Source organism: Rattus rattus, chromosome 16, assembly GCF_011064425.1.
Source record: "Rattus rattus isolate New Zealand chromosome 16, Rrattus_CSIRO_v1, whole genome shotgun sequence".
In the NCBI taxonomy this organism is placed as follows: domain Eukaryota; kingdom Metazoa; phylum Chordata; class Mammalia; order Rodentia; family Muridae; genus Rattus; species Rattus rattus.
This window is the reverse complement of record NC_046169.1, coordinates 41,528,160-41,547,941: the sequence shown is the minus strand read 5'-3', so window position 1 is coordinate 41,547,941 and position 19,782 is coordinate 41,528,160. Positions and strand designations below refer to the sequence as shown.

The 19,782-nt window shown below is 50.7% G+C and overlaps 2 protein-coding genes across 4 annotated transcripts in view; one reads left to right on the top strand and one right to left on the bottom strand.

Annotated features, from left to right (window-relative positions):
- Positions 1-19,782, bottom strand: part of Sez6l (seizure related 6 homolog like) — a 157,366-nt gene that overhangs the window by 10,679 nt on the left and 126,905 nt on the right. For all 3 annotated transcript variants that reach the window (XM_032887244.1, XM_032887242.1, XM_032887243.1), the window contains exons 10-12: positions 13,106-13,302; positions 8,902-9,096; positions 6,040-6,231 (exon numbers count right to left, since the gene is read on the bottom strand). In XM_032887244.1, coding sequence (XP_032743135.1) covers positions 6,040-6,231; positions 8,902-9,096; positions 13,106-13,302 — 584 coding nt within the window. The remainder of the gene's footprint in view (positions 1-6,039; positions 6,232-8,901; positions 9,097-13,105; positions 13,303-19,782) is intronic.
- On the top strand, positions 17,875-19,364 carry LOC116885932 (coiled-coil domain-containing protein 121-like). The gene has a single exon (XM_032887245.1). It carries the CDS (start codon positions 18,009-18,011, stop codon positions 19,362-19,364), a length of 1,356 nt encoding a protein of 451 aa, XP_032743136.1. The 5' UTR covers positions 17,875-18,008.

The window sequence follows — 19,782 nt, the reverse complement described above, 5'->3', positions numbered from 1 at the left end:
CTTGAATCATAAGCACTTCTGTTTTTGTTTTTGTTTGTTTAAGCCAGGTTTTCTCTCTGTAGCCCTGGCTGTCCTGGGCTGTAGACCAAGCTGGACTGGAACACAGAGATTCCCCCTGCCTCTGCTCCCTGAGTGCTGGGATTAATGGCGTGTGCCATCAGAGGCCCTGTCTTTAGACTCGCCAGAAGAGGGCATCAGATTTCATTACTGATAGTTGTGATTGCTGGGAATTGAACTCAGGACCTTTGGAAGAGCAGTCGGTGCTTTTAACCGCTGAGTCATCTCTCCAGCACCTAGGGCTTTTATTGTTTTAAGCCTGAATAGCATTCCATGGATGAGCAAACCATTCCCTGTGCCCCAATTTCGCACGTGACTCACCTTCACTGTTAGGTTAATGTAAACAGTATTGATATCACCGTGGGGGTGCAAATCCAACAGAGTCCCACTTCTGGTTCTTTGGGGTGGACAACCAGAAAAATAACCACTGGGTCCCAGGGCAGCCCGTTTTGATTTTTGAAGGCGTGTCAGGTACTCCATGCTATATCCCTACTAACGACGTGCAGGTTCCAGCATCTCTCTATCTGAGCCCCACCTGTGGGCCCTCACTCTGAGTTGAGAAGAGCCTCGGTTTTTAGTGTCACCTTCTGGGCTTGCTGCCGGCCATTCAGGAAGATGAGAGCTTCATCAGTGGCTTTAGGTGCTCCTAGGTGAGCAGGACTCGAGAGAGAAGGGACCTGAGGAAGGCCTGTGGCTTCCATCTGTTTTTCTGGTGTAACCCTGCTGGTTCAGGACTCAGGGGAAGTGGCCTGCCTAAGCTCACAGGAACTGGAGGCGTTTGGCAACTGCTCCCAACTGCCCTCCAGGGCTACTTCGTCTTTTCTCCTATGACTGTGCCTTGCCAAGTGAGGGGTCCTCTCTGCCTGCCCTTTCCCCTCTCTCCCTGACCTGTCTCCTCTCTTCTTCTCCTCTCTTCCTCCCTCCCTGCCCTCTCTCCTCCCTCCCTGACCTGTCTTCTCCCTCTCTGCCTTGTCTCCTCTCTCCCTTCCTCCTCTCTCTTTCTCTGCATTACCACTTTCCTTTTGTCTCAGGCAAGTTCTGGGACCATCCCCTGAGTATGGCCAGGCCCCTGAGACTTGCTGAACGTCTTCTCCCTTTCCCTGCCCTCCACCACAAGGACTCCAGACTTGTGGTCTACGGCAAGGACCTCAAATGGTGTTGGTTTTTATTTTGTAAAATGCATCTAAGGACTTGCTGGCCCAGGTCTGTCCCTAGGGATTCCAATGCCCTCGAAGTTTCTTTAATGTTCCCAGCACTGTGAAAGAGGTGGTGGTGTGCATTTTCTCTCTGATGTTCCTCCTTCCCGGAACTCAATCATTTCAGGATCCCAGAGCCCAGTGCAGGGTTTGGTTCACAGGAAACAGTGATTCAGCCACCTAACATACCCCACTAACATGCTACATGATGTGCCAGCACACTAGAATGAGGAGGGTCATGCTTTGAATGTGAAACGCCACTAGCAGGCTCGTGTGACTCAACACTTGTTGCCTGACTGGGAAAGTGGTGTAACCTTTAAGAGGTGAAGTGTCCCTGGAAAACTTGGGGGGGGGGCTTGAGGTTTTATGCCTCGCCTCATTTCCTGTTTACTGTCTGCTTTCTGAGTGCAGATACAATGTGTCCAGCAGCCCGAACTCAGCCTCCCCTCCCCCTCCCCCTCGCCATGCCGCTAAGCTGGAATCAACCCTTTTCCCCTGGAAATTGCTTCTAGATGGCGCTCTGTCCCAACTGTTCACGGAAGTAAAGAAAATAAATCTAAACTTGGCTCCCTCCCTGGGACTGAGGCTGGAGACCCACAGCAGAACACAGATGAGCCCCCCAGTGGCTCTGTGGTGTCAGGAGTCAGGACCTGTCATGCTGGATCTCTGCTTCTTTGGAGGCGGCACTACTGGCTAGACTGGTAGTCAAATGGCAGTGATCTGCTGGGGCAGAGCAGCCCGTATGCTTCTTAGCCACAGTCTCCGTCAGCCCTATTACCTCACAGCCAATGTTTGCTCAGCCAGCCGTGTAAGTGGTCTCAGTTTCCCAGAGAGAAAATGAATGAATGGATAAAGGTATATCAGCGACAGTCATCAAGGCCAGGAAGAATTGGGGCTTTCATCTGGAACAGGTCAGTTGGTGGACACTGGTTCCCAACCTTGACACTGGAGCAATTGTCTTTAAACCTGACAAAAACTTTTAAAAGAAGGTCGGCTGAGGGGTTGGGGATTTAGCTCAGTGGTAGAGTGCATGCCTAGCAAGCGCAAAGCCCTGGCTTTGGTCCCCAGCTCCGAAAAAAACAAACAAACAAACAAAAAACAAAAAACAAAAAACAAAAACAAAAACCAAAAAAGAAGGTCGGCTGACAGAAAGGGACCTTCCAGGCCACCATACAGGTGGTAGTATAGGCAAGTCCAGACAGACACTCATTCCGTTTCCCAGAGCTATGTCCCACTGTGGGTGGGACCTGCAGAGAAACTGGGGTGGGTCACTTAGTGTTCTGCCCTTGAGATCCTGTACACTCCTTGCTCTCATGAGTCCATACACACACAAGTGAGGAGCTTGATACAAATGGTGGGTGCAGGAGACAGATGCAGCCTTGTGTGCTGGAGAACCTCCTTCTGTGAAGGGAGGGCTGACTAGAACCCGACTGTGCCAGGCCAGCAGGAATGTAGACTGTGAGCCTCTTTCTGTTCAGTCCTTCCAGGGCTCAGCCGTGCTGAGCACTAAGGAGGATCTGGTCCCCACCTTCCTAGAATAGAGCCCCCTAAAATCCCCCATAGTACCCTGCAAAGCCCCCTGCAATCTCTGTAGTACCCTGTAGTACCTAGAAGTGACCAGCAGATGGCGATAGCACCCCAGGGATTTCTCCATAATCCTCTGATGATGTATACTTGTCTGATCTTGAATTATTGAATGATTCTACAATCCTGGTGCTGCCCCAACGACCCCTCCCCATGCTGGGATCACAGGTGTGGCTACTGTGCCTGGCTGCAGGATGCTATTCTGAAATGGACAGTTCATTTTGACGTGTTGCTTGCTTTTTGGTTGCCGTGATACAACCCTTGACCCAAGCTATTAAGGAAGGGAAGGGTCTATTCTAGCTCACAGTTCATTATCCACCGGGATGACAAAGGCACAGACGCAGGAGCATGAGGCAGTGTTACACTGTACCCACAGTCAGGAGGCATTGAGATGCAGTCCCCTTTGTATCGTCTTTTCTCTGGAAACTCCACACGGACGCGTCCAGAGGTGTGTCCCCTCCAGGAGGCTGCAAATCCAGCCGCCGTGGAGAAGAGGTGACATCACGGTACGGCTAATTTGTCACTTTGTTCACAGCTGACGTATTTGAATGTTCATTTTGGATAGATGATACCCAAGCCTCCGAGGTCCCAGCAGTCATCACCAAAATGCCTGCATCTTCTCCAGCAGCAGCCTGCAGCCAGCTTTGTCGCTTTGCTACTATGCAACTCGGGCTGGCCTTGAACTTGCAATCCTCCTGCCTCAGCACTGCTGGGATTACAGGTATACACCACCAGAGCCGGCTCAGAAAATCATGTCTTTATAGGATCTTCCAATGACCCTGGGAGACAGATCCAACCGTCTCCCTCCCTTCTTATCTGTGGCAAAGAACCATCGGGTCACCTGCCACAGTTGCTTGGCCGTTAGCCAGTGGAGCCAGGCTTTGTGGGAAGTTTGCCACCCATTGACAACAACTTGCTGCATTACCATTTCACAGACAAGTAAACTGAGGCCCGGGTAACTCATCTGTCCAGTGTCTCACAAGGAGAAGGTGGCCAAGCTTTAATCCCCGCCTGGAGATACTCTGGCTCTCCCCTCCTCCAGTGAGGCTGCCCCATTCTCCCCGCTTCCTCAGGCTCTCCCTGAGCCTCCTAGTGTCCTGACACCTGCTGTGACTTGTGAGCTCATTAGTGTGGGTGTCAGGGAAGCTGGCTCTACTCAGTCCTGTACCTGACACTGAGATTTCCAGGAACTTGGGACCCAGTGGAGGGAGGCTCCAGGTTTGAGGATCTTGGGGCTTTCATAGCCTGCTGCAGGGGCTGTCTTTGGAGCTAGTTGGCTTGGCCCATCCTCTCCCCTGGGGTTTCTGCCTCACTGGTTGCAAGAATGGGGCTTCTGAATAGGTGGGTATCTCTGGGAGAGCCCAGAGCTTATACTTTGGGCTCTGGAGTCTGCTCCTATGTCTGATGTCGAGTGTTCCTCACAGGTCTCTGTGTTGAGGGTTGCTCCTAAGGGTGACACTGTGGGAGATGGGGTCTAGTGGAGGCTCTGGAGTCATCTGGCTGTTCCCTGGACACAGCTGTCTGCTTGGCCACAAACTCTGGCCAAGGTGTGCATCAGGTCAACCCCCCTGTACTAAAGACGACAGACTGGGGTGGCAGGGCTCACTGATCCCTTTTTCCGTCTTCATTAGTCTGCCTCGAGTATCTAGTTATGGATACGCAGGCTACTGCTCCCCATGAACCCAGCTTTCTGTAATTTGCACAAAGGTGCCAAACCTGCACAAGCAGGATCTTGGTCACAAGCCAAGGAGAGAGGACGTGTTCACCTTTGACTACTTTCTCTCCTCTATCAGAAATGACACACCTCAGATTGTTTCCTTTCCTTTCCTTACAGGAGCAGAGGCATTGATGCAGCAGTGTGCTGCCCAAGAGGCACATGGCTATACATGGGAGAAGCCTCCTCAGGACTTGGCTTTGCCTGTCTGCTGGTGGGGCTGCCTGCTGCTGGAATTGTTGGGGGCCAGACCTGGGTAACAGGTCACAGAGTGCATTCCCCCTAGAAGGGGAGCCAAGGCCACCCAGGTGTCTGCTGCCAGGGCTCTGTTCTCCCTTTTCTTATCTAAGTATCAGTTCCTGGGTCCCCCAGACTCCCGAGGCTCAGGTGTGTTTTGTTCGTCTGTCTCAGTGTGTCTCAGTGTCGTCAGTGTGTCCAGAGTCAGGTCCCTTGGAGCTGGAGTTACAGGCAGTTGTGAGACGCCCAAAATGGGTGCTGCGAACACAACTGTTTTAAATAAACCTTGGTGATGTGTGAAGCCCTTTTCTTGCCTTGCACCGCCTTGGTCAGTATTCGCTGAGGGCAGGACTGCTGAACAGGACTCCTGGGGTTCATCAGAAGCCTGGCCTTGCAACTGAACTCTCTGTTAGCCAGCTGGTAACTAGTGTTAACTAGCTGGTGGCCAAGGCCTTTCTGAACCTTGGCATCATTCCTCTCCTCTATCTCTCAGATAAGGTTTCCCTGTAAAGCCCAGCCTGGCTGTGAACTCTCAGTCCTTCTGCCTCAGTTTCCCCGAAAGGGATGACAGACATGTCCCACACCTCGCTTTAGAATCTTCCCTTTGTGTTCTCTCTCTCTCTCTCTCTCTCTCTCTCTCTCTCTCTCTCTCTCTCTCTCTCTCTCCCTCTTTTTTTCCATGTATATGCTTGTCCTGCAAGCATGTGTGTGTTGGCATCATGTGGGCATACGTGTGTGTGACTGCATTCACACACTTTGGCGTGTGTGTGTGTGTGTGTGTGTGTGTGTGTGTGTGTGTTTGTGTGTGTAGGCCAGAGGTTGATGCTGACAATGGGCATCTTTCTCTACTACCTTCTGCTTTACTGAGGTGGTAGCTCTCTCTGAACAGAGTTCCAGACAGACGCTTAGCTTGCAATCCCCCTGTCTCTGAATCCTGATCGTGTTTATCCTGGGATGCTGGGGATTCAAACTCCAGCCCTCAAGTTCGCGTGACTGGAGCCACTGAGCAGTCTCTCCAGCCCCGGCACCCTCTCTTAACAAGAAGACAACAGCCAAGTCCTTGAGAGAGAAGCAAGGGAGGCTTGGCAGCAGGCTGCCCTGTTTACCTGAAAGCCTTTGTTCACATAAGCTCCCCGTCAGGGCCAGCCGTTTGGTGGCGCGTGCACTGTGATGCCTCCCCACCCCAGGCCTCTCTCCTCTGCAGCAGGAAGCAAGCCTGAGACAATGACCCCGGATTGAACACGGACTCACAGACACAGTGGGGCAGGCGAGACGTCCAGATGGGAGTTCCTGTCTCGCGGCTGTAGCAGGTGAGAAGAGAGCTCCCTTCAAGCACAAACCCAGGGCTACAGGTGTACTGGATGGTGGTGCCCACTAGCAGCACAGGGTCTGAGATGAGGCGGGTGGAGTGCTCTACCTCCCCGGGGTCAGTACAGTACATAACTGCCAAGAGAAGAACACATGGACACACGGTGATGCACAGGTCACCAAGGTTTACAGGAGGATCTTCTCCTGTGAAAGCTTCCCAAGTCAGCCCTTGGCCCTTTGAGGACACAGCACGCAGATACACAGAAGTGGTTGGAGAACAGGACAGGCGGGAAGAGACCCAGAATGCTATTCCTGAATGTGTCCCAGGATTTTCCACTAGGTCTTGAACCTACTGCTATAGTATACATCATCACTGAGGAGGGTGAGCATGGGTGGGGGGCACAGTGAGGAGGGTGAGCATGGGTGGGGAGCTCTGTGAGGAGGGTGAGCCTGGGTGGGGAGCACAGTGAGGAGGGTGAGCATGGGTGGGGAGCTCTGTGAGGAGGGTAAGCATGGGCAGAAAGCACTGTGAGGAGGGTGAGCATGGGTGGGGAGCTCTGTGAGGAGGGTGAGCCTGGGTGGGGAGCACAGTGAGGAGGGTGAGCATGGGTGGGGAGCTCTGTGAGGAGGGTAAGCATGGGCAGAAAGCACTGTGAGGAGGGTGAGCATGGTGGGAGCATGGAAGAGAGGGAGCACAGATGGGGAGCACGGTGGAAAGGGGACAGCTCAGTTTGAGCTTCCATTTCATGAAATCCTGAGCAACGTCCAGAGTGGAAGGAACCGAGCGAGGGTTGCCCCTCTTCTCTCTGTGATGCCTGACACTAGAAAACAAGCATCAATTACAGTTTAATTAAAAAATCAATACAGATAAAAGGGAAACAGTAAACTAATTAAAAAGGAAGGAAATGAACACCTGAGTGATGTGAACAGTGTCCACCATCCTAGTCAGAGCCGCCATGGACAGTTGATGCTCATGAATCCCTTCACACGCATCCCTTCACACGGATCCCTTCACATGGATCCCTTCACACGCATCCCTTCACACGCATCCCTTTACACACATCCCTTCACACGCATCCCTTCACACGCATCCCTTCACACGCATCCATTCACACACATCCCTTCACACAGATCCCTTCACACGGATCCCTTCACATAGATCCCTTCACACACATCCTTTCTCGTACATCCTTTCACATGCATCCCTTCACATGGATCCCTTCACACGCATCCCTTCACACGCATCCCTTCACACGCATCCCTTCACACGCATCCCTTCACGCACGGATCCCTTCACATGCATCCCTTCACACGCATCCCTTCACACGCATCTCTTCACACGCATCCCTTCACATGCATCCCTTCACACGCATCCTTTCTCGTACATCCTTTCACATGCATCCCTTCACATGGATCCCTTCACACACATCCCTTCACACGCATCCCTTTACACACGCATCCCTTCACACGCATCCCTTCACACGCATCCTTTCACACGGATCCCTTCTTGCACATCCCTTCACGTGCAATATCTATTTGCAGTTATTTCTACCTGAAGCTGTCTGTCTGTCTAGCCACCCATTCGTGGGTCCTATCTATCTATCTATCTATTCATGTAGCCATCTATGTACCTATCTGTCTGTATCTGTCCATCTGTCTGTCTACCCATCCATCTATAGTTTTATGTAGGTATAGAGAGACATATTATATGCCACATACAGTTGTGTTACTTACCTCATGTGTATGTATATGTATATATCATACACATTGTATAGTAAACATATGGTCTATAACTCCATTTTATCTGCATATATATCCATGTTCAGGATTATTCCACACACATACACACACACACACACACAGATATAAGTATACATCTATACATGAATACAGAGAAATACTCACACAGGAAATGTCACAGACCTGGTCCATCTGTACCTATCAACCCATCTGCCTATCTGTCCATCCATCTATCCATTCATCCATCTGTCCATCCATCCATTCACCCACCTACCTGCCTGTCTCTGTCTGTCTGAGTGTGCCAGGTACTGCAGGCTCCACACCTGTGTGTGTGTGTGTGTGTGTGTGTGTGTGTGTGTGTGTGCACATGTGACTGACTGCAGCTCTTCAGTAGAGTTCCCTGTGTTGCCCGGTTGCTGTCTTTTTCCTTACGTGGTCCAGTTCCTGCCCTATCCCTTCCCATCCCCCTCATTCTCTGCTGATATATGTCATTATCGAGCTGTTCTGATTCTGATCCTGAGAAACAGGAATATCAGACTATCACCCTGACGTCCTTCGCAACAGGGTTGGGGTTGGGACTTCGATGCCGGGAGAAGAGGCCAGTGGCTTGCAGGCTCAGCTCCTTCCCTTGTTGTAGGACACCAGGGAGAAGCCAGCAGCACCCCCTTTCTTATCTCCCTTTCGGGACGAGGAGCATGGCCACTACTCATGGCTGGCCCTGTACTCCTGGGGGCAGCATCCTAAAGTCAGCAGGAAGGAAGCTAGTTGCTTAAGAGGGAGGTAAAGTTGGAGCAGGATGGGTTTGGCTTTGAAGAGTCAACATGGCTTCCACACAGGCTGGACACACTATCATTTACTACAGCCCCCACTGCCCCTGTCACCCTCCACCCCATGCACTTTATTTATTCACGTTTCCACTAGGTTGTAGGCACCAGAGACTAGGGTTCCAATATTCAAGAGAGGAAGCCAGCTCCTACCTTAAACGTGCGGTTGACACCATGTGGCATGTGCCCTTGGAGGTGGCTTTTTCTACTCAACAACTTAGGGAGAAGAAAGCTGACTTACTCTTTTCACAAAACGGGGGGTCGCTGCTCCAGCTGAGGTCCCACTGGCAGGTGAGGGTGTCGCTCCCCACGATGTCGTAGCCAGGGTCGCACTGGTATGTGATCCGGGCTCCCCTGACCAGCTCCGTGTGGGAAGTGGTTTTCCAGCCATTCTGAATTTCAGGCAAGTCTGAGCAGGAGTCGTTCCGTGACACCTCTTTAAAACAAAGACATCTTCCTTAGGTTTGGGAGGAGAGGTTTCAGACTCAGAGTCATGTGCTCTACAGCTCCCCCTGCTGGAGAACCTTGTCCACAATCTGGGACACTCAAAGGCGTCGCTGAGCTGTCCACTGCTGGGATCCTCTCTTCCTCCTACAAAACCCTGTCACTGAGGTGACAGTCCAAACCTTACTCTTAACTGTCCTTGTGTCAGAGTGCACAGTGAGCAGACCCGACCCAGTTTTGTGTCCTTCTAAGGACAGTGGCATCCTTGACCGCCCAAGGAAAGCCGCCCTGAGCAGGAAGTAGAAGCTCCCCCCAGGATGTCATTGGAGTTTTATTTGGAGAAAGGACCTCTCCAGGCTGTCTGCCAAAAGAGGACAAGGGAATTGCTTCTACAGTGGCCTGGAGGGGAGGACAGGGGGCCCTATTTTTAAGTCTGGGATGCAGCTGCCTGTGCTGGAAGGTGGACTGAGAGGGAGAGATGGGATGGATGCCGTGGGCTTTCTCTGGCTTTTAGACAGAAAGCTTTGAAGCCATCCGACCCTCAGTGGGTGCTGCTGTACCATACCCCTGTGCAGAACTCTGTCCCCTCTGTGGCAGGAGTGACTTTACTTTCTCCACATCATTCTCTCCCTGGGCAGCATGGCTGTAGTCACCTACACTCACCATTCAGTTTCCAGAGGTCGCTACCAGGGAAATAGAAATTGTTCTCCCCCAGCAGTGGAGATGCCCAAACTGTCTGTCTTGTTAACCCTGCTGCAAGCAAGGAGACGTTCTGGTAGTCAAACAACCCTCTCTGCTTCGTCTTGATCTGTCTCTGTCTCTCCCCTCCCCCTTCTTCCCTCTCCTCTTCATTTTCTTCCACTTTCAGGAAGTCTTCTGTCAGCCTGAATTCACTGCCTACCTGAAGGTGTCCTTAAATTTCTAACCTTCCTCTTCCCGAATGCTGGGGGTCATTTATGAAGTTTTGGGATAGAACCCAGAGCTTCAAGAGTCTCCTCCCACCCCCTTTTTAAAGAGATAGGATCTCACCACGAAGCCTTGTTTGACCAGGGTGGTCTTGAACTCATAGAGATCCACACACATCCATTTCCTGAGTGCTAGGATTAAGAGCATATCCCACCCTGCCTGGCTCTTAGGGATTCATGCAAGCCAGAGCCCAGGCTAGCCCTTCCTCTCTTTTAAAGAAGAGGTACAGCTCCAGTCATCTTTGAGACACACATTTGGCTTCACCGTCTTCAACTGCAGAATGAGGTCAAGGATCATGACGCTGCATTCCACATGGCACAGCCAAATGCCGGTTAATGCAGGCATGGCTCTAATAAGATGTATGAACCTCTGTGTATTTGATTATGGGTCTGTGAAGGCCTTGGCAGGCACTAGGAATCTGAATTAACGACTTCATGTTCATGGCCATATAGCACCAGGATCTAACCAATCTCTGGGCAAAATAAATGCCCAGAAGTATCAAACATGCTGTGCTGTGGTGGTTTGAATAGGTTTGTCTTCCATGGACTTCTGTATTTGAATGCTTGGCTACAGGGAGTGGCACTCTTAGGAACTATGGCCTACTTGGAGGAGGCATGCTCTTGTTGGAGGAAGTGTGTCACTATTGGAGGCGGGGCTTTGAGGTCTCCTATGCTCAAGCTACGCCTATGGTGGCACACAGTCTCCTGCTGCAGCCAGGAGTTCTACATCCTGGTAGGGATCAAGATGTAGAACTCTCAGCTCCTCCTGCACCAGGCCTGCCTGGATGCTGCCATGCTTCCTGCCATGATGATAATGGACTGAACCTCTGGAACTGTAAGCCAGCCCCAATCAAATGTTGTCCTTACAAGAGTTGCCTTGGTCATGGTGTCTGCTCCCAGTAGTAAAACCCTAAGACAAGCACCATGGGCCTACTTTGTGCTCATTGCAGGCATCAGTAATCAATCATTTGATTGCCTTTGGATCAAGTGGAACCCTTCAGTTCTCAGTACAGCACTGCAGGGGACATTATCCCTTAGGTTAGAGTTCATTTACTACTCCCTAACTAGAGGAGTGAACACGTAACACGCATGACCAGCCCTGAACCTTCACAGCACACACGGCTTCACACTCAGTGTACAAGAACACTTCTTTAGGACACTGGCCAGATGCCGGGGTCACCTTGATCAGCCTTGCATGGAGTTAGATCTTTGCCATCTAGCTGATGCTGTTCTGTAAGATTGGCTCGGGCCAAGAATATCACAGAACAGGGGACATGGAGAGCCAGGAACCAGGCTACCTGGGTGTGAGCTTCGGCTCCGCCCTGATTCATCAATCTCTGTCCCCACTCTGGGACCCAGGGCAGCTTCTGCCAGCCTGGGACAGGGTTGGCTCTGCTGGATGCCCAAGTCTTTTTGGTGCTAGGTAAGAAATGTGTCATGGTGTCCTACCTTTCTGACTGATGTGGGTGATGGTGGACTGGGCCAAGGGAGTGTTCGTGGAAGGGTATAGAGAGATGTGTGTGGATCTGAGACATGTCTCGAAAGGCAGGAGTACGGATGGATGGAGGCAAGGAAAGAAGACAGGAAAAGCAGGGAAACTGTCATCCCACTTGCTAGGAAAGGGTGTGGCTGTTGCTATTGCTATTGCTGGTGATGCTGATAGAGGTGGTGGTGATGATGGCGATGAGGGTGGTGTGGGTATAGGTCTTGTGGCTGCGGGATATGTGTCCTGCTAGTTAGAGCTGAAGGGCTGGCCTTGGTGATTATGGTTGTGTAAGTGGTGGTGGCTACTGCAGTTGTGGTGTTGTGGGTTGTGGTGGTGGTGGTGATGATGATGGTGGTGGTGATGATGATGGTGGTGATGATGATGGTGGTGATGATGATGGTGGTGATGATGATGGTGATGATAATGGTGGTGATGGTGGTGATGATGATGATGATGGTAGTGATGGTGATGGTGGTTATGGTGATGGAGAGTGAGATGTGACCTGGCCTTAACCTTGACTACGTGCTGCTTTTTTTGCTTTGTTTTATGGAGGGTTCATTGGTCACTCTGAGGAACCAAGGAAGACGCACCCTGCTTGTGCGTCCAGGCATTGAAGCAGGTGAAGGAGGACAGGCAGATGGTGCTGCCATGTTTAAGAACTCAGCAGAAAGGGTATCTTAGGAAGAGCTGGCTTTAGGTCAGGAGACAGAGAGCAGATGAGGATTGAGAAGGTGCCAGCAGAGGGAGGTGGGTATGTGCAGTGACATCAGGGCAGAGGGCAAAATACAACATGCCTTAGTACTGGGAGGTCTCGTTTTCTAAGTGCTCTCATCAGTTCCTCAGTGTCATGGTTTGGATATGCTTGGCCGAGGGAGTGGCACTATTTGGAGGTGTGGCCTTGTTGGAGGAGTAGGTGTGGCCTTGTTGGAGGAGTAGGTGTGGCCTTGTTGGAGTGGGTGTGGCCTTGGAGTAAGTGTGGCTTTCTTGGAGTAGGTGTGGCTCTGTTGGAGGAGGTGTGGCCTCGTTGGAGGGGGTGTGTCACTGTAGGAATGGGCTTTAAGACCCTCATCCTAGCTGCCTGGAAGCCAGTATTCTGCTAGCAGCCTTCAGATGAAGATGTAGAACTCTCAGCTCCTCCTGCACTATGCCTGCCTGGATGCTGCCATGTTCCCCGCCTTGATGATAATGGACTGAACCTCTGAACCTGTAAGCCAGCCCCAATTAAATGTTGTCCTTATAAGAGTTGCCTTGGTCATGGTGTCTGTTCACAGCGGTAAAACCCTAACTAAGACCACTCAGTACTTCCACTTTACACACACGAGAGAAGATGCTCAGAGTGGCTCACTGACTCTCACAAGGTCACACAGCCTTCCACAATGGTGCTAGGACATAAACCCTGGTCCTCATGACTTGAGAGCCTACCCCTCTACAGCCACACATGACGACCATGCATGCGCACTAACAGATTCAGCATCCACACAGATGTACCCACGGGAAACCACCATGCGTTTCCTCTGACACAACCAAGATGGATGGGTTAGGGTACCTACCTATATAGTTCATGATAAATCCCTGGCCCTTGCCAAAGATGAGGCCAGCAGGATCCGAGTGGAACTGGATGGTGAGGTCCGGCGTGGAGGAGTACAGCTTCTGAGGGCTGCTGTTGCCAAAGTATTGGCCCAGGACGTGGGGCACAACCTCATCTCCGTCATAGATGGTCAGGATGTCGCTGTTGCTCAGATTCAGGCTTGATGGGCAGAGAGAAGAGGAGGAGGGGTCACTGGAGACTCCTGCCTGTCTGCATAAACGCCGTGTCACCTTTCGAGGGACACAGAATTCCTTCAGACATGCACTGTGCCAGGCTGCAGGCTAGGAAACAGGGCTGGAAAGGCCTAGGCAGTAAATGGGATCAGGACACATTGCTCCCTTCCATAAACACCACAGGCAGATTTGTAGACGCATGGGTTCTGGAAGGCGCCTTTATAAAGTGGCTCTCCCCGGTTGGGTCTGTGAAGCCATATCCTGCACAGTAACCGGCTGGTTTCACTATCCCATCAACCACAGTGTTTGATGGTGCAGTGGCGCGCTGGGCATAGGGCTATGTGCTGGGTATGTGCTGTGGGTCTTTCTTCTTTGATGCAGAAGAAGCTGAGCGAAGGTGATGAGGTCACCTGACATTACTGTGGTTCTCTGGGCCCTGCTGACCACAGCCTGCCTGTTCGTGGGAGAAAGGCGAGCTGCTTCTTATGATTCTTCAGAATTAGGAGTTCTCCCTTGTGTGAGGAACAGTGAGTGCGTTATGCAGGAGCTGCGCTCCAGCCTGTTACCATTACCCAAATTCAAGGGTGATGCAAGAATCTGCAGGACAAGGCCTTGCCACCAACACTGAGGACTGAGGTGAAGGTTATTGACACATGGGGCAGGTCCAAGCCCAGCCTGCCGAGTCTGCCTGATCCTAGCCCACCTGAACCCTCTGAAATCACCGGACCTGGTCAGTATCTCATCTTCTGCACCAGGCCAGCTTCATGAGCCTCTCCTGTGCCCTTCCCAACTTACAGGCCCATCCTGTACACCAGCCTAGCAGGCTGAGTCTACCTGACCCTAGTGCCTCCCCCCACCCCATTTCCTGGCGCCATGTCTAACCTCCATACCTAGCAAGGGTCATACTTCCTGCGCTCCAGTTCAGTCTGGTGTGTCACTGGATGCTAGCCCACCCATTCCACATCCAACTTCAAATGCAGCCCAGGTTGCACATCCTGTGCACTGGTCCAGTCTGGTGAGTTTCAAAGACTTGCATTCTACCCAGCCTCTAACCTAGGTTGGGATCGGGTGCACGTTTGTGCTCCTGTGCATCCTGGTAAATTCCTGGAACCTTGCCTGTCCACACCATCCCCACGTCTTAAGCCTAACTTGGGTCTCACAGCTCATGTGCCAGCTTAGCCCGGTATGTGCCCAAGACCCTGCCCGTACCATCCCTAACTCCCTGGCAGAACTCAGCTACCAAAGCCTAAATAGATCCCACCATCGGTCTCATTGCCTGCTTTCCTAGACACTTCTTAACTGGAGTCACTCCTCCCTTTCCTCCAATCGAAATTGTCCTGAGCAACTGAGGGGGTTTCCTACCATCTCTTCATGTCTGATTGACGGAAACGAAAGAAACTTGGGCGACAACAGAAACCAAAAATGAAAGACCCCCGAGCAAACCCCAAACCAAGCTTGCCACCATAGAAGCTGCCTTAAATCTCACCTCAGACATATAACCCACCACGAAAGTCTGTATGTCCAGGTCTTACCAGAAAACCCAAGCAATATGAAGGGCTAGGACAGGATGTCACAAGCACCCCTCCCAGCCACAGACCCACCGTAGACTGGTTCCCCAATAACAAATCACCTAGATGAACTCCTGGACATAAGAGTTTACAAGAACGGCTATGAAATCCATCGAAGAATGCAAAGGGTTTAGACAAAACAAACAGCTCAGTGAATTTAGAGAGATTAGCAACGAGCGGATCCCCAGGAAAGCACAATGAATGAATGAATGAATGAAGAATGAATGAATGAAGACAATTTAGGATTATAAAACTCAAATTGAATAAAGATTTGGAAATACTGAAGAGAGCTCAAGCTGAAGTAAAGACGCATTTGAAAAACCCAATGACCCAATGAGAGCTTCGTAAGCAGAATGGAGTAAGCAGGAAGAATGCCAGGACTGGAGGATAAAGTAGATTATTATTAGACAGGCGCAAAATATTAACAGATTTAAAAGCACTCAATAGAAACACGAAGATAATTCAAGGCACCGGGAAAGCACAAAGTCTCGGATTCATAGGCATATTGAAGAAGAATTCCAGACCAATGGAACCGACTACGTCTTTATCTAGATCATAGAAGAAATCTTCCCCAAACCAAGCAAAGATACTTCCATAGAGACACAAGAAACACACAGAACACCAAATCAATGGAGCCGGAAAAGAAACTCCCACAGCATAGCACTAAAAATATAAAACAAAGAGAGGGCACTGGGAACTGCAAGAGGGAAATCACAAGTCACATTTAAAGGAAAACCCAGACTAACAGCTGATTCCTCAATGGGAACATTAAAAGCCAGAATGGTCTGGTACGTCAAGTTCTGAAAGATCACAGAGGCCTGGCTACTAGAAAAGCTATTTGACATAGTTGAGGGAGAAAAGAAAAAGTTTCCCAATATGCTATGAGCAGGCTAAAATAATTCATGTCCACTAAAGAACTCTGCAGTGCATAGTGGAAGTGATACTTTGGACCTAACAGAGAAATAAGCACAGCCAAGACAGTACAGAAAGGAAATAAAAGTATAATTGTTGAAATACAAAATAGGACTAAGCACACACACTCACACATGCACACACACTCACACATGCACACACATATACAACTCACACACATACACACATTCACACACACTCACACATTCACAATACTCATACATATGTTCACACACATATTCACACACACATACTAACACAGATATCACTCACACACTCATATACATGCTCACACACACACATACTCACATACACACACATACTCACATACACACACATTCACACATACTTACGTACAACACATATACACTCACATGCACACATTTATACACACAAGCATACACACATACATACACCCACACTCATGCACATACACACACACATTCACTCACACACTCACGCACTCACACGCACTCACAAACATCACTCACACACTCATACACACACCCACACACACTCACACACACACACACTCACACACAAGCAGAGGCAGGATCAACACAAACTTTTCTTTCATCTACTTTTTCTTCTCCTCCTCTTCCTCCTCCTCCTCCTCCTCCTCCTCCTCCTCCTCCTCCCTCCTTCCTTCTTCTTTTTTTTTTTTTGAGACAACCAAGGTCTCACTATGTAGCCCTGGCTGGCCTTGAACTCACAAAGGTCTGTCTCTGCCTCCAGAGCAATGGGATTAGAGGTGCCTCCGTACCCAGCACCATATACATTTCAATAATAACTTTAAATACTAACAGCTTTAACTTTTTTTTTTTTTTTTTTTTTTTTTTTTTTTTTTTTTGATTCTTTTTTCGAGCTGGGGACCTAACCGGGCCCTTGCGCTTCCTAGGTAAGCGCTCTACCACTGAGCTAAATCCCCAGCCCCTAGCTTTAACTTCTTAATCAAAAGACACAGGCTGGCCAAAAAATGCATCTTCTCATGTACCAGAAACCAAACTTACCTTCAAAGGTAGGAACCACCTTAAAAGTGTAAGGATAAAAAAAACTTACACCAAGCAGATGGGCCCGGGAAGAGGTAAAGAAAGACATTTCCTTTAATTAAGGGAATTAACCCAAAAGACATTACAATCCTAAATGTGTATCAAATACAAAAAGTATCCTGTTGGACTTAAAGACACAGATTGACTCCAACTCAGTGATCAATACCTCACTCTCTCCAGTAGGCAGGTTATCTGAACAACGACAACAAAAGCACACAGAGAAACGTAAGCACGCCATGCGACATCGTGTGCTATGCGAGCCTGTTATCTATAGGGCATTTCATCAAAACGTCAAAGAACACGAGTTCTGCTCGGCGGGCAATGGGAGCTTCTTTAACGCACACCACACCCCGGGATAGAAAACAAATCCTTACGCATCGAGGGAAACAGCAACAAATCTGTGTATTCCATCTGACCACGGTGCGACAAGGCTTAAAATCGACAACAGATGAATCTCTAGTGGTGCAAAAACTCCTGGAGATTAAACAACGTGTCGCCGAGCAGTGAACGGGTCGGAGAAGAAATCAAGAAAGAAATTTAAAAAAAAATCCCAGAATTAAATGGAAATGAAGACCGACATAAGGAAGCGTCTGGGACACATCAAAAACGGTCGCAGGAGGGAAGCTTTTAGCCCTAAGTGCTTACGTGGAAACACCAGAAAGAACATGAAGAAATGGCTTAAGGGTGGAGCCGAAGATCCTGGGGGAATGGGGACAGCCCAAACCCAAATCGAGGAGATGGGACTAGATAACAAAAATCAGAGCAGAAACCAACCAAACAGAAAGAAAACAGCGCAGAGAATTAAGGAATCTAGGACCCTTACCCAACTAGCCCACGGGAGGAGAGGACCCAAATGAGTAGAATCAGAAACGAGCAGGTGTGAACGCGGCAGCAGACACCTCTCCCTGGGCCTTCACAGGTCAAAGAATTAGACTCCCAGGACATTCCGCATTCTGAGCCATCATTGTGCAGAGAACCCACTTGGTTCCAAGGCTTGGACAAAGGTGGTAGGCTGTGCTAGAGCTGGGGCAATGTAGGGAAAGCGGTGGCTTAGGGACCCAGACGATGGCCGGCTGGGACTACCTTAGCCTGCAGAAGGTGCTGAGCATCTGGTAGTGGAATCTGTGAAGGGCAGCGCCCTGCCCTCAGGAGGTGAAGGGACTATGGAACCCCGAGGTCAAAATTACCCAAACTGGGACACGAGGGGCAGGCGTGCTACCATCTTCCCCCAGAGAGAAGGGGTCAAGCTTCCGGTACCCTCTACGTTCCTTGCTCAATATGAAGATACTGCTTTCCTGACAACCAGATACAAGACTTTCCTGACCAGGAAAAGGGCCTTGTGTGACTTCAGGGTGAGATGGCCGGAGCTAGTCTCCACGGAACAGGAGCCACAGAAAGAGGACACATCCTTCCTCGGACTCCCTTCCCTTGACAGAAAGCCCACGGACACAAGCTCCTGCTCCTCCGCTAGCATCAGCCTCAAAAATCAGGAGAGCAGCCACGGCGACCTCGAGGATCCCAAGGAATTCACTGGCTGCCTCGCAGAAGGCTTTTCAGAGTCTCCTCAGGTGACCATTCTCAACAGCTACCTGAAGCCGGAGTCAATGACACGGCTGGAGAAGAAAGTGAGGAGGAAGACCGTGGTGGTCATGAATCAGCTGGAGCACGAGAAGGAATCGTCTAAGTTCCGGAGGGCAGTGCTACTGAGGGACACTAGGGAGCTCCAGGATGAAAAGGCTTACCAGGAAGCAGGGAACAAGCCCTTCCTGGAGTACCTGAAGGAGAAAAACCAGGAAACCCAGGAGAAGTACGACTCCCTGTGGAAAGACTACATCCAGCAGTGTCAAGAGATCAAGGACAGGAGGCGAGAGCTGGTCTCCACCTTCACCTCACAGAGGGAAGACCTCCAGAAGGAGCTGATGCGGAACAAGAAGTTCGACGCCAGCTTGAAGAAGAAGCTGCAGGCCCTGGAGCCCATCGCACGCATAAGGGAGAGCCAGGATCGGGAGATAAAAGCCTTAGAGTTAGAGCACGCCAGCTTGGTAGCCAACGTCCCCTTCATGGACCGAGAGGCACACTTTCAGTTCCTGAGGGAAAGGGCCGCCTTGGAGAAGCAAGTGGAGGGTATGAACCTGCTGGAGTCTGGAGAGGGCATCACCAGGGAGCTGAAGAAGAAGACCAAGGCCTGGGACACTGCAGCAAGACAGGCTCACGAGGACTTCTGCCAAGATGTCAATGCACGGAACAGGCAGCTGCGGACACAGCTCCAGCAGCTGGATCAGGAATTCTGCAAACTGGAGATCAGAAAGGAGAAGCTGGAGCGGCGAAAGCAGCAGTGGAAAGAGCAGCAGTGGTACCTGGAGGCTCTGGCCCGGGGGAGGGAGCGCCTGCAGCGGCGGGAGTACCGCCGGCAGGAGCGGGAGCACCGCCGGCAGAAGCGGGAGCACCACCGACAGCAGCAGGAGCACCCAGCACTGAGCCGTCTACTGGATGCCAGGCCGAAAGCCAATCCTAAGTAATGGGCTGCCATGCCCCAGGAAGCTGACTGGAGCTGAAGCTGGGGCCACCACACAAAGAATGACAATGGTGTCTGATGATGCAGAGGACAAAAGCACCAGGGTACGAAGAGCTGAGCTTCTCAGAGGGGCCGAGGGGGCCTGGCCTGGCCTCTCTCAGGCTTGGCTCCCACATAGCAGCCCAAAGGGCCACCCTAACCGAAAGCTTCCCAGCACTGGGAGGCTTTGTTCTTCAGAAGCCATACCTCCCGTGTTCCCTGTTGCAATGCAGACTTCGGTGCTCAATTCCTGCTCTAGTGTGGCCTTCAGGACGACAGGGTGCACTTTGTAATGGACACTTTGCACACTGTCAGCCCATCTCACAGTAGGAGCATGGTGTCTTAGGTGGGTGCAGGGTGGCATTGGGGGAACTGGGTTCTTT